Below are 14,626 nucleotides of genomic sequence, written 5' to 3'. Positions count from 1 at the left end.
GGGCGTTCCACAGCCTTGGAGCTGCAGAACAAAAGGCCCGGTCACCCATAGTGCGGAGCTTGGTTCTGGGAGCTTTGAGGGTGTACGAAGCTGCGGATCGACGGGTGCGTGTGGGGGGGTGGGAGGTGAGGAGTTCTTTGAGGTATTGGGGGGCATGTCCGTGAATGCACTGGTGGGTGAGGAGGGAGACCTTGTATTCAATCCTGAGTGGGACAGGGAGCCAGTGGAGAGATTTGAGGATGGGGGTGATGTGGTCAAATTTGCGCACCCTCATCAGGATCCTGGCAGCGCTAATGACCTGGGGCTTTTTCTGTCATCAGCTTGTTTGCTTACGTGATGTGAAACTGTCCTGCATTTATTTTCGTTTTATTTTTTCCCACTTTCCAAACTGCTGTACTGGATATTTCCATCTCCTATTCTGTGCTTCTGAGTGTCTTCTTTAACTTCCCATCTCCAAACTTTGCTGTATTTCTGTCATGGTCTTGTTTTTTATGTTGGTGTATGCCTTCTGGCTTCAGCCGCGATCACAACTGATTAACTGAGTCAAATGAAGGTTGAACATTTATATGTAATAAAAAGAAAAGAAAAAGAAACTTGCAAAAGGGAACACCTGGTCCAACAAGTTAGATTATTGCTGTCAACATTCTGTGAGTCATTACAGTCATGCTGTTTTTAGGTTATTTTTGTACACCTGAAAGCTGGGCCGATGCAACACGGCTATCTCAGGGAAAATGTTAGACATAATGAACTGCTCCTACTCCTACTAACGCCTTGATCTAAAATCCAGACTGCTTGAGTTAAGATACCAAAATTCATCAACATACTTTTCGGAGGGCACTGCACATTTATGCCTAGAAGCCTCCTGTCTCGCGTGGGGTTTGTTATGATAAGTTATGAAGCTGTAAATGGTGGAGCTAATGATTTCCAATTATAAATGATTCACTTTCTATAAAAGGTCAAAATCACACAACCATGTTTAATTTCTTTGAACCTTCTTTAGTCCAAATCCCGATCCACTGCTTGGCAGAGCACATTTTTAAGTGACTGCACTGGATCTTACGAAAAATTTGCATGCCTGAGCCATCTTTACCGTTTGGTTTCAGTACGTATCACTGAAAGTGAGTTTATGAAAGTCCAGGATTTTTCAAATTTGTTCATTTCCCTATGAACTGATAACTCAACCGTTTTCTAGAAAACAATGATCTTTATTATTCTCAACCCAAAGAAATAAAAGAGGAAAAAAGAAACAGTTTTCCATTGCTTCTCAGTGGGGATATTAAAGGGTTAATTAGTCTGTTGTTGAGGTTGGAAAACCTGCGAAGACCACAGAATATTCATAAAATCTAAATAAACAAGATGAGCACCCAATAAATGACAAATGTTGACATGCCAATTAAATGACTACTGATTATGAAAATTAGTAGGTCAAGCTAAATACATACAGTATATACAAGCTAAAGATGAATCTAAAGCCTTACCTACAGAGGGAGTAAAGGCTCTACCAATCTTGCTCTGGGTGATGTGAGCTTCATTCAGAATACAAGTAAAAACTGGCAAGCTGAAAGTTGGTTACTTTCCCCTTTGTGTTACAAGTGGCTGTTCGAAAGTGTTGTCAGGCGACTGGGCGGACCAAAAAAGTTGTTTTTGTTTTGTTTTTTTAATTTGAGTGCAGCTGAGATGACTAGCTGATTTACTACTGAAGCAATATAGGGAAAAAAGTCCTTTCGATCAGTCACCAACTGCTTTTATATAATTCATATAAGCACAATTGTCGCCACAGCAGCTGTTTTACTCGAACGTTGTTGGTTCAAAATTTGATAAATTACAAATATGAAAATTTTAAAACATTGTTACAGGCGTTTTGTCTTTCAACATTTCAATCAATGATCTATCTTTAGTCCGTCTATTAGCCGTGGAAGATCACAGACAGTATAAATGCAATCTTTAGGAGATAGCTTGTTTCTTTTTGGCTGGCAGAGAATGAGAGTGAAGGCTAATTGAGTATGAAAGGAGGAGGAAAAAATACCCCCCTGCACAATTAGCATTTATAGTTCTTTTTGTTCAATGCTTTGATAGCCCTAATTGTCTTTGTATTCAGACACACCTCTTTTTTCTCAGCGCTGTCACTATAGTGATACTAATAAATCTGTCAGATCCACTGAATCTTTTTTTCTTTTTTCCTACTGAGTGACAAGAGCTGCTCAAAGCTACAACACACAGAGCAGTGGCCGTACAGCACGGCACTGACATTGCATGGCTCACATAGTCAACAACTAAATTAAAAGGGAAAGCTGTGAAAAAAACAGACTGAAAAACAACTGTTAGCAGTAAGATTTAAACCAAGATAGCACTGTAGGTAAATGTTGCTAAGGTTGCCATGGGGATCCACTTGAATGAGCTATTATTTCTGAGATGAGTGTTATCAATCCTTTAGTCTGTCAAAGAATGGATGAGGAGAAAAACAAGACTCTAAATGTGAGACATGTTCAGTTTAGAACAAGAACATCCTGTATCCCCTTTTTTAAATGCTCACTATGTTTTAAATCATGTTTCACAAAGTGTTTGCATACACGACTCACTCTATGGCAGATGACAACAGAGTAGTAACTACTGTAATTACAAATTACACATAATAACCTAGCAGAAGAGTAAGAAGAGCATTCAGACATCAGAGGACCACAGCAACATGAACAACAGCCCTCTTGTCAATGCTATTAACTACAGTATAAACATACAGGCATATATACATATGTGTGTGTTGTTTTCATCACGTTTAAAATGCTGGCAGTGTTTTTTGTCCATTGTACCACTGTTAACAGACAAATCAGCTACTCACTTAACTTAGCTTAAGAGATGCAATCTGAGAGACACAACTGTTCATCAATTTATGTTTTCTGAGTGGTGGAGGCTGATGGTAGATGATAAATCGATTGAAACAGAGTGCGCAGATCAACGGGGACTACACTTGAGGATTTATCTTCAGCAAAATGAACTGACAACGTGCTTTAGTCAAATCAGTTGAGGCACCAGCTAAGCCAAACATGTAGCTTCATAAACTGCCAGCCATTAGGGGTTAGGAGGGAATTAACCTGCCTGCCATGGAGCAGCACAGCTTTAGGGCGCACTATGCTGTAAGCCTCGGTTTGGTGCAGAATATGCAGAAAGTTTTAGATTGAACTGTGTCTTCAATCAGAAATAGAAGCTTCTAAAAGACAAGCCTACAGTAAGTGTGCGAGCAAGGCCAGACCTCCTGAAAACTCAGTGCGATTCTAGTGTAATGCACGAGCCTTTCAGGGAAGCTGATTGAAGTGTGGAAACAAATTTGGAATATAGGAAACTTACTTTGACTTCTTCCTGCAGCTTGCTGAATCGGACTGTGCCATTCAGAATTCTGCTCACAAATCCTTGCTTTTCCTGATGAAGAACCGAAGCCTAGGGAGGTAGACAGGGAAGATGGGGGGTTACTGAGCTAAGAGAGGAACACAAGGGCAGAACACACACATTTGGATGAGGGACATGAAGGATAGTGGGAGAGTTGGAAAAAGAAAATGAGGGTAACTGCCGATTTACAGTAGTCATAGCACAAAGACGACTACCACCAACCCCAGTTTCATTTGATTACAACTAACTTTCAACTTTTATACCTATTCTGGATAATAATGGATCTAATAGGACCTAATATACTCCCACCACAATGCTGCAAATAACCAATAATAAAACTTTCACCAGCAGAGGCACGCAACCACACTCACACAGAGTTGATTTTCTATTACTGTAGTTCTCTACCATTGGCACAAATGCATTTCCTAGCCCCTAAACCTAAGCATAACCTAATTCTAACCCTAACCATAAAATCCCGCATATTTGTCACCACAAAGCATGTACACCACAGATATAGTTGACTCCTAGTTTTTTGGACCTTATGAATATAGAAAAAGTAAAAAGAGCACACACACATATAACTGTAGTCTAGTGGCCTCCATGTTTTCATTGCTCTGATTATTAATTCCTGTCACAAGATCTGCCAGCCTGGATGACAGCAATTAAAAAGGCTGCCATCTCCAACTTGGCCACTCAAAATCAGAAATTGCAACACACCGATCCTTTAAGTGACTATTATCATTTAGACAGTTGTAGACTCACTTTGTATTGTTCTTTATCCTGCATCACCTTTTCTTGTATTACTTCTACTACTATTCCTGTATCATTTAAATCTTCTTTCCAGATGTGGAGAAAAACTAGCGAAATCTTTTTTTTTTTTAACTATAGCACAGTTCCAGCAACTATTTCTGTAAAGAACAGTGAGCCAACATGTACAATATACCACAGGGGCCCTGTCTCCCCTAAACTGATGTGTTTAATCAGTTGATCGTGAGCTTTTCTGGGAACAACCTGTAAAAATATCTGTTGCTCTAACGGCCTCTTGCTGGCACATCAGTCACACATACATCACCTGACCCCAACTGCACATTTGTCCATGCATCTTACTGCCAATGTGAGGAACGTGTATCCAGGATGACGGCACACGCCTCTTTGATGAACAACACATGCCACCCAAAGCACAAAAAACCCACTGCTCATCGTGTTTTTTTCTTCTTCTTAAATAGATCACTGTCTTCAGCCAGATGTTACACAGCTGCTCCTTACTATTCATTAGGTTCTCAGTATATGTGCACGGTGCAGCTTTATCTGACATTTACCAAATTGTGTGCTTCTTTAATGCTGTAGCACATGACTCACGCCTGCCTGTAATCTTTTTGTTCCGAGAGCCCGCTGGTTGTTTTTACAATCCTTTCTGCCAGCACATCTGTTACAATCTTTACAAATTACTGCTTAAAGCTATCTGTGACCCTCGCTAGCCGCTTCTCGGTGTGCATTTCAGCCTAATCATCTGTTGTTTCCTTGCTAAGTTGGCACTGCTCTCATTAGTCAAAAAGCAAAATAAAGAAATACTTCAATTCCAAAACTAATTCCAATGGTTAAATGGTGTAGCTCGTTCTTCAATAGAGAATTCAGAGAAAGTTTGTGGTACTAATTCAATCTAAAGGCCCTGTCACACTGTTGCGTATGAGAGAAGCATATGAGTTGCGTATGAAAATTATCACTCATACGCTTGTTATATACGCTGACATACGCCAGGGGAACGTTAGGGATAGGTTGTATACGTTTCAAGCACGCTGGCATACGTTGGCATACGCTGGCATACGCTGAGGCAGAAATAAATTTTTGAACATGCTCAAAACTTTTGTGCGTATGGTTAATACGCTAAGCATACGCAAGGCATACGCTGAATACGCTAGAGGTACGATATAGGTACGTTACTGATAGGTCGAGAACGCTGGACATAAATTGCCATATGTTGCCATGAAGGTGTACCGTACAGCTAGCGTATTTATATCCTCTGCCCGTCTGCCGCCTCCATCTCCGCAAGACGGGCGGAGATGGAGGCGGCAGGCAACCGACGATTCACGGGAGCGGTCAGGAGGAGGAGTTGGGGATCTTGATCGCTCAGAAGCATGTAACTCATCAGCCGCAGGTGCATCAGGCATTTCAGCAGGTTTGGGTGAGAATGATTCTTGTGTTTTTTTGCCTTTTCCTCGGCCCAGGGCCCGGGCAAACGACGATTGCTTCTTGGGAGGCATGATCGAGATGAATGTCTCGAGAGATGTTGATAGCGCGTCGTCTACTGCAATAATGGAGCAATGTGGAAAGGCTGCTGATATAGGCGCGTTGAAACGTACGCTGGGCATGCGCAGTTCATATGCTACTCATACGCTAGTCATTCTTTATTTTCAAGGACTTTTCGTGCGTAAATAATATGTGCTTTGATGTGTGCACGTGATCATTACAGTACAACATCTTTGTAAAACATTAGTCGCATCAGTCGTACCATGTGTACTAGCTGGTCTCTCTCCTTGGAAATGTTCTCTGCTACAGAAATGACAGCCCCCAGGTAATGCCGAGTCTTCTCTTCCTTCAACACGCACTCTTCCCTTTGTTTCTTCAGCATACTCATCTTCCTCTCAGCCTTCCTGATTGATGGAGGCACAGCAGAGGATGGGTAAAAAGAAAAAAAGAATCAAAAATGGGGAGAAAAACATGCAGACAAAATGAAACGATTGAGATTGAAAGAGAAAAGACAAAGGTAAAAAAAGAAGAGATTTGGGAACATGGAGCAGGGTTTTAGGAAAAGGAAAAGTGTAGATGGAGGGGTTGAAAACAAGGAAAGAGCTAACTGGATGTTATCTTGAGACAGTGCCATCTTTACAAAGGGGTGAAAACATCACTGGCTAATCCAACACCCTCTGACAGCCTTCACACTTACAGAATGAGAAACTCAACATTAATCTCAGGACATGTCCACAGGGGGCAGAGCAAATTTCCACATCAGGGTAGATTTCAGAACAGCTCAGGTCCCTGATTGAAATAAATCAACCATTTCAAGCCCCATTCACAAACACTAGGTCCCTTTTATTGTAAAAGAAGGGTAATTATCTTCTTATTAATTAGGGTGCATGTCCCTAGCTGTCATGTTACTGACCTTTCTGGTCACCTTGGAAGATACCATTACCTTCAGTCTCACCTCTAGATAAACTAAATGGATTCATAACTATTTGATGAAGTGCCTTAAAAAAGTTCTTCCCATTTTAATTAAATTAGTCTTTCTACATTACACATTATTGATAGTGAACCAGGATAATATGACCATTAAAGACCCAGTACAGCTTAAATAGGTGCTATTCAATCTTGGTTGGCTAGATTCACACAGTTGGCCAGAACTGTGTTTGTTATTATATGACAACAGTGATGACGAACTAAACACTGGGTGTTAACTAGGATGAGTTAAAGAGAGATTTAAATCTAGCACATTTATGTAGATGCCTGCTTGCGTGGACAATAGTATTATTTTTCTCTTTTTTTAGGGCGGGTGGGTACGCATTCAGAAAACACTATTCAGCAACATAATTGTGTTCTTCTGCTACGCATCAGGTTTTACGTGGGAGGTGACAGCAGACCCAGAACACTACATGTTTACAACCTGTTAGCTTGTCTGCAGAGCTCCAGCTCAGCCTTCACGGTGTTTACATCAGCAGTCAGGTTGGCTTTGTCCAGAGCCAGGCTCCTATTCTCCTCCTGCAGATTGGACACCCTCAGAAGCAAATCGTCGATTTCACTCTGATTCCTGCTCTCCTGCTGCTCCAGTTGTCTGGGAGTTGAGAGCAGTATTTACAGTATATCATAAAACAAGAACAGTTACCGTAAACAAAACACTACTCGTTCAACCATCTACCAATTTTTAATGCTGTCATTGATGTGCCTGTTGACAGGCGAAAACTGATAAATGACCTGATAAAATGAAACCTACAGATGTTTTTCTTATCTTTAACAATTCTTCTGTGTTGCATATGTATGCCATGTAAAAAGCTTTTGTGTTTTACATGGCATGTGTTTGTGGAAGTACGAGTTTTCTGTTAAAACCCTGCTTGCTTTTTACCATATTGGTGTATTCATCACAATCCAGTTCCAGACTCTAAAGCTATCAGAATGCAATGCTTTAGGTGTTATCTTTGTTCTTCTCCTTATTTTGTCCCGTTGTTCTATTGCAAATCAATTTTTCAGTGAAATAATAGTGGAGCAAGGAAGAATGTGTGCTGCTCATGAAGCCTGTCAAATATTCTCCTTTTCTTGTTATGGTTTTATGAAAAGAACAAAATGGTTTAACAATAAGGAAACTCTGTAGCTGTACCTTCGGAGTTTCCCTGCAATGCTGCAGTGTTCGTCCCAGGTGATGGCATCCTTCAGACGGGCCTGCAGAAGCTGAACCTCCTTCGCATGCTTCTGCCCCTCCCTTCTGCTCTCTTCTAGATCCTCCTGCAAATGCTGCTTTTCTGCCTCCAACAACATCAGTTGCTTGGAGACCTTTGTTACTACAGAGAGGAGGAGGAGAGGACAATTGGAGCAGAATAAACCGTTTGAATCTAAGCAAGGCAGAAACAGAAAACAAGAGCACACTTGTGCTAAATCGTGCTAAAGGTTTCTTTTAGTTTCAGGCTTTTGAAATTGAAGATTTTCATTCAATTTAATTCTATGTGATTTCTTTTTTTTTTTTCTTTCCCTGGCTTTGGAAAAATATATAGACTTTTTTCTTAGTACCTTCAGATTGGTGTCTGCTGTGATTGGCCTTGGCCTTCACATGCTGAGCCTCCAGCTGATCGATCAGAACCTGATTCTCCTGCAAAACCAGAAAGGCCTGCTGTTGAAGCTGTTTACTGTGGAAAGAAACATGCAGAGGTTACATCTATAAACAAACTACCAGCAACTCAGAGACACAATATCATCACGGCTAATCTTTATGTTAGTTGCTGCAGAAATGGTTTCTTTATGTCTTAAAAGAAAGTCAATTCTACCAGAAGACTATTAACTACATTCAGATATTTGGTCTCAATCAAACGCTGAACATGAATATTTCTATGATATATAATGATTTTCTCTCTTTTCAGTGCCTCTATAAAATATAACCCACTATAATCTACAGTGCTGATGAATGTTGGGATCAAAACAGAATTTATTACTAATCCTTTAAAGACAAAGCATTCTACCAACATATTCTGAGAACGAATGGTGATAAATAAAGTTTTTTTTCCTTCTTATATAACAAGTGTTGAATAAGGAACCATTTAACTGATGGTGTGTACGCAAACTGTTTTAAGGAAATAGCTCTTAGCACTTTGACCAGCCTAAGAGTTTGATTTGATACCTGTAGTTTAAAGAGAGCCCATAGTAGCTTCTAGAGGATACAAAAAGAGATCCAATTCAGCCAGTATGCTGTGGTTTGAAAAACTGTATTGCAGAGAGGATACTAACGACACAAAACTCTGACGCATAGACAAGTTTTGGTTGGGTTTTCAACTACTGGCACTTTCCAGCATGAGGCAGATGGTAGATTCTGCATTTCCCAACCATCCCTGAGTTGGATTATGCCATCTGTGTACAGTCAGTTCATTGGAACAAATGAACAGCAGGCCGAAATCAAATGGGAAAGCACTTTATCTCCAGTAATGCTGACAGTACATGTGTCCAAATGTGTGAGTTCCTCAAGTTCTAGACATTTTTCGTCTGTGTGCTGTGATCTGGTTTTTGGAATTGAGCATAGAGATCTTTCCTCTGACATGGCATAAATCTTCAGCGTTATAACGGTTTCAATTCTTCACTCTCTTAGCCCTTACTCTGCAAAGAACAAATGAACTATTTCCACATGCTGTTTTAAAGAGATGTTTTCTTACCATATGTGTTTAATTGAGGTTGTTTGTGAATGTAAATTCAGGAACATGGGGGTTTGGAACATGTGTGATTGATCAACAGCTGATTATTACTAATGTGCTTAAGACCATGATAAATATCAGATTTTTTTGTTCTTATGCACATTCTGTATTGAATTTGGAAGACAGAACTATGAAACATTTATACACACAGTTGATTAATGAGGGCCTCCTCATTCATCCATGTTCTCATAATCATCAACAAATGAAGCAATATGGCTGCAGCCAAACATCTATCTTCAAGTGAAGTGGTGGCGTTACATGAAAACTGGCAAGCAATTTATTGTTCAGGACTCAAAAGCACGTAAAAAACGGTCTAAATGTAAATGTATTCAAATGCACTGAGCATTAACAGATGACTTCAGAAATCTTGCTGTTTGTGAGTTGAGGCAACTATAGTAGAGTTTCATTTAGAGGAAGTCACAATGTCTCAAAGTTCTGTCATTTCTCATAAGGTCAGTGCAGTTATCCTGCTCATCAGAGCTACTTGGGTAGAGTATATGCGTGATAATGAAAGAATAGTATAATAGCACCCAAAAATGGATATATTTTACAACTTCTGTATTTTCATTCTCATACTATAATATTTGATCTACTCAAGAGACAGACTTAAAGACAGAAGTGAAGCAAAAGAGGACAAAAGCAGCATCCAATTTTCACCACATCATGATTAAGAGTGGTGACGACCAGTGTGTACTATAACCAGTGTACATACACCAACACACACAGACTGGATGTTTCTTCTTACCAGTCTTTCTGGGTGACAACATCCATCTTGGCAATTTCTTCATGAAGCCTCTCATTTTCTTTGATCACTTCCTCTAAACGAATGCGCAACTTCTTCGAGTCTTCCTGCAGCAGACAAACACACATAAAGAGCTATAATCATGGGGAGAAAATTACGAGAGCTTTAAATTGGAGAAAGCAAAAAGAAAACAAAAGGAGACTATCATCGGGGGCTTTGACTATGACTGGGTCCAACAGGGATTCTTTGCCAAAATGCCATCCTCAACGTGCACTGGATGATGCACCACGATGGCAGAGGGGGAATGATTTCTGGGTCAAAGGAGCAGGGAGATACTTTTTTGGGGTTTTGTCACAGCTGATATTCTGATTTACTTGTCCACAGCTGTTTTACTGCGTGCCAATATTTTTTTCTCCTCAGCCTTGTGAAGCTCCTGATAAGTGTTATCTGTGTCTTACGCTTATTTGTAACACTTTGTGTCCAGCCTCAGCTTCTTTTGGAAGCCTTGACCTCCTTCCTGTAATTTAATCTCCTCACTTGGTAGCTGCAATATGCAGAAGTGGCACAAAAAAAAAAAAAAAAAAAAAAAAAAAAAAAAAAAAAATCACACAAATGCAAAAAAATCTTTTACAAACCATTCACCTCTGTGGTTTGCAGTAGTTCATCTTTCTCATTCATCTTGTCTTCATAAGCCAGCAGCAAAGGGTTTAAATACTTCATGTCAAGCTACAAACAAGGACAAACAGAAATCACGCAAATTAACCAAAACATTACTGCCATGAACCTTTTCCCATATGTTGAGTCCAAATAATGAAATGACCTTGTATCCCACAAGTCACAGTGAGCAGGTAATAACAAGTTAAAATAGGCTTTGTTTACTTGATTGATTCAGCAGGTTTCCAGTTCATTTTCTGCCAGCTTTGCACTTTATCTTCTAAATTATTAGATCAGTTATAAGTAAGCAGAATCTGATTTCATGTAGTAAAGGCATTTTATAAAACAGATGGAAAAGAGTAGCCATTTTAATCTGCTGCTTCAACTCAAAAGTTATTCAGTCATCCAGACCATTTTAAGCAAGGAGTTACCTATTAATCTAGCCATTGGCTAGCTATACTTGTTCCACAAGACAGCCATATAATTAGTCCAGTGTCAAGGTGTTTTAATGAAATATCTTTCTCTTCTATAGATACTGACCAGCCACGGAGGAGGAGAACCTGTCACTGGCAACCCACTGATTTTGGAGCTCTGCGTGACATAAAAGAGACAGAAAATGATATTAGCCATCGCTGCATCTTTACGGTCATTCCTAAAATCTGAACCTTCACATGGAATCAGTAAATAAACAAATACGCTGAAACAGGGTTCAGTATGCATGACAACAACCAAGTTTCACAGTTTGGGCCATCAAGGAATGAGATGAATTCTTGATACATAGCAAAGTAAATTCAGTTATTTAAAAACAGGCAAAACAGGGAGACAAATGTTCCAACACACATGTATACTGTATATATTCTTTATTAGTCAGTTCTAAAGATCTTTTCGTATTTTTTTTCCTTTATGTTTTCTTGTTCAAAAGTGCCTTAGCTGTAACTAATGAGGGCCAGGAGAGGCATGCTGCTGCAGGGGAAGTGAACTGCCACTGATGAGAACAAGAGATTTCCTGATGTGAATACACAGCATGAGGTGGCCATAATTAAAACTGCAGGTTGGCTTTCTTCTGCTGTGAAAAAAATGTACCACAGCATGGACAGAAACAGACAGTGATAGGAAGCTCGTTTACTTCAACAGATCAAATGGAAGGAGGGACAAAAAGGAAACCTTATTTCACTCAGCAGGGTTCTGGATCACAGGTGGATACAGAGGTAAGAAGATAAAGTGATGATTCTACACAGACGCTGTTTAAACCGACAGACAGTGATTGATTACTTGATAGGCAATGAACTGAGACAGGTAGATTCATCAGTGAAAAATAATCAGTTTTGGTCTGAGGTGAGTTGGTTATACAACTGGCTGGTATTACTTATAACCAGGTAAAAAATTAGGTCGAGTAGAGTCTTATTCATTTGTAATTTGTGACTTTGATTGAATTTGGTAAGTTTTTTAAACTCTTTGATTATTTTCTTGTCATACCTCCTGTTTGGACAGTGGTCTGAAGCGGGCTTGGTAGTGACTCAGCTCCACATTCAGACGGTGAACTGTCATTTTCAAGGCATCGTTTTCATCCACCAGCTCCTGAGCGTGTCGTCTCAAATTCTGTAGCTCTGCCTGGCTGCCTGCAATCACAACAGGCAAAGAAGGTTCTATAGATTTTCAAGATACACTAAATAATGTTGGTATTCAGAGTAACTCACAGTTACTTCTCAACCAGAGTTTCCCTTCTTCTTTCCCTTCCCTTCCATCCTTAGGGTGTAATAAAGAACCCTTAACGTGCAGAAAATAACAGGATAACTCCCGTCTTTTGCCTTTTCATAATCATGTTTCTTTTGATTACTCCCTCGACTTCTTTGAGCTGATGAGATGCTGCGGTGCTCAAAGATCATAGCCTCATCCCCACACGACACAATTTCCCGGCTTCCTCTGAGACCCACTGCATAAGTTAAAGCGGATGTTCGGTCTTTTAAACCTGGGCCTTATTTCACGTTCATCTACTCATCCATAACAGTTTGGTGAAAGTCGGCGTCCTTCGGACGCTATTTAGATTACTAAAGATCGGTGTATAATCATATAACGGGAGAGAACAGGGCATAGACAATACAGCCTCTAAATAAGAAAGCCTCTAAATAAGTCTTTATTTCACCAATACTTTAAGACCAATGAATGAATGAACGCGTACTATTGCACTGTTAGTTCAGAGCTGCCGTGTTGTTGTTATTGAGGGCTATCGGGGGGCTTATGGGGGCTTTCTACACACGCGTCTACTGGGGTGACTTCATCGCCGCGCGCCATTGCAGCACAGCTTATTTATTCCGGTAAGGATGTACATCGTACTCAAAGTTGTCGTCCACGTCGTCAAAATCTGATAAATATCCTGCCATCTTGTACAAACTAAGCAGTAGCAAACTCCATGTGAAGTTAGCCGACTGTCACAGAGCACGGAGTAAATAAGCTGTGCTGCTTCCAAAAATGGAAGAAGCATAGCTATAAATATTATCAAAAATAATACTCGCTCCACTAAAAGGAGGAAAACACAAAAGACTATCAAACGTAACAGAAAATCACTCCCGCTATGGAGGAAAGACCAAGTAGACTATGGTAAGAAATAACAGGAAAACTCTCCTGAAAACTGGAGGCACTAGACTATTTAAATATTTAAGGAAACAAAGAATCACTCCACTTGGAGGAAATCATTCATTATGATTAACCAAACTATGATATAAAAATTACAAAATCAAAATCTCTCTCTTGGAGGAATAGAACAATTCACAAAGGCTGCTATGAACAAGGCTGTGACAAAACTTGGGAATGCTAGAGTGAACGCACACAGACACTGATGAATACGACACACTGGCACAAGACAAGGGGAGACGCAGACTCTTATACACAGGGTTAACAGGGAACAGGTGGAAACATTCAGCAGACAATCAGACTGACACAAGAGGAAGGGCAAGTGACCTGAAACGAGAGGAGAGAAACTTTTTCAAAATAAAACAGGAAATGACAAGACAAGACATGGAGACAGGACAAAAAACCCACTTGACCTCACCGCAGTGTGACAGTTCTCTCCTGTTATATGGATATATGCGGACCTCAAGTAATCTAAATAGCATCCGGGGATGCTAACTTTCACCAAACTGCTGTCGGTGAGTAGATGAACGTATTTTATGCCAGAAATAAGGCCCAGGTTTAAAAAAAACAAAACAACTAACTTTCCCTTTAACGTTCTGCCTCATTTCACTTCATCCCTTTCCCCTATAACTATTTTTTTCACTCCATCCATTAAACCCCCCCTTTATTTTCTTCAAATTGTCCCTCTCGAGTAGTTCTTCAGCATTACCTTCAGGGGACCTTGGGTCTGAGGAGGCTTGGCTGTGACTGATCTCCTGCTCCAGGCGCTGCAGTCGCTCCTCCAGTATCTTGTGTTTGTCTGTCTTTGTTTTCTTCTCCCTCCTCACCTCACTGTACATCTTGCTGGGCTCCGGAGACGAGCGGGTGAAGTGTTTTGGGTTGTTGGCACGGCTGGGGTTGTCAGTGGTTGGTGTGGCTGAAATAAAAGAGGTTAACATTCATCTAAACTGGATAAAAATGTACAAATGTGCTGCATCCAATGTGTTTAAAAAAAAAATGTCTGTTAACTTTTTAAGAGACTTAAACTAGGAATTCTTAAAATACATTAGAATGCAAGACCACACAGACTAGTAAAGGCAACTGCCAAACATTGAGCATGGTGTTATTTTTTTGTTATAGCAAATTCCAAAAATTACAGTCACAGTCTTTGACTTTACCTATTAAAATATATTAATGAGAGCTAAGGCCGAAGCTGTCTATGGGATGGATGGATGGATGGATGGATGGATTATAGGTTCATGGAAATATTTTAAGTTCACTTACAGAGGGAATTACT

General features: G+C 40.1%; 1 protein-coding gene across 1 annotated transcript in view; it reads right to left on the bottom strand.

The window, feature by feature from the left end:
* Positions 1-14,626, bottom strand: part of cep89 (centrosomal protein 89) — a 50,494-nt gene that overhangs the window by 30,675 nt on the left and 5,193 nt on the right. Inside the window, exons 7-16 of the mRNA XM_075472509.1 lie at positions 14,060-14,266; positions 12,196-12,338; positions 11,260-11,310; positions 10,708-10,791; positions 10,069-10,172; positions 8,155-8,270; positions 7,748-7,928; positions 7,040-7,207; positions 5,891-6,032; positions 3,343-3,432 (exon numbers count right to left, since the gene is read on the bottom strand). Coding sequence (XP_075328624.1) covers positions 3,343-3,432; positions 5,891-6,032; positions 7,040-7,207; positions 7,748-7,928; positions 8,155-8,270; positions 10,069-10,172; positions 10,708-10,791; positions 11,260-11,310; positions 12,196-12,338; positions 14,060-14,266 — 1,286 coding nt within the window. The remainder of the gene's footprint in view (positions 1-3,342; positions 3,433-5,890; positions 6,033-7,039; positions 7,208-7,747; positions 7,929-8,154; positions 8,271-10,068; positions 10,173-10,707; positions 10,792-11,259; positions 11,311-12,195; positions 12,339-14,059; positions 14,267-14,626) is intronic.

This window comes from Odontesthes bonariensis, chromosome 1 (assembly GCF_027942865.1).
Source record: "Odontesthes bonariensis isolate fOdoBon6 chromosome 1, fOdoBon6.hap1, whole genome shotgun sequence".
NCBI classification, from domain to species: domain Eukaryota; kingdom Metazoa; phylum Chordata; class Actinopteri; order Atheriniformes; family Atherinopsidae; genus Odontesthes; species Odontesthes bonariensis.
This window is presented reverse-complemented; position numbering and strand designations above follow the sequence as displayed.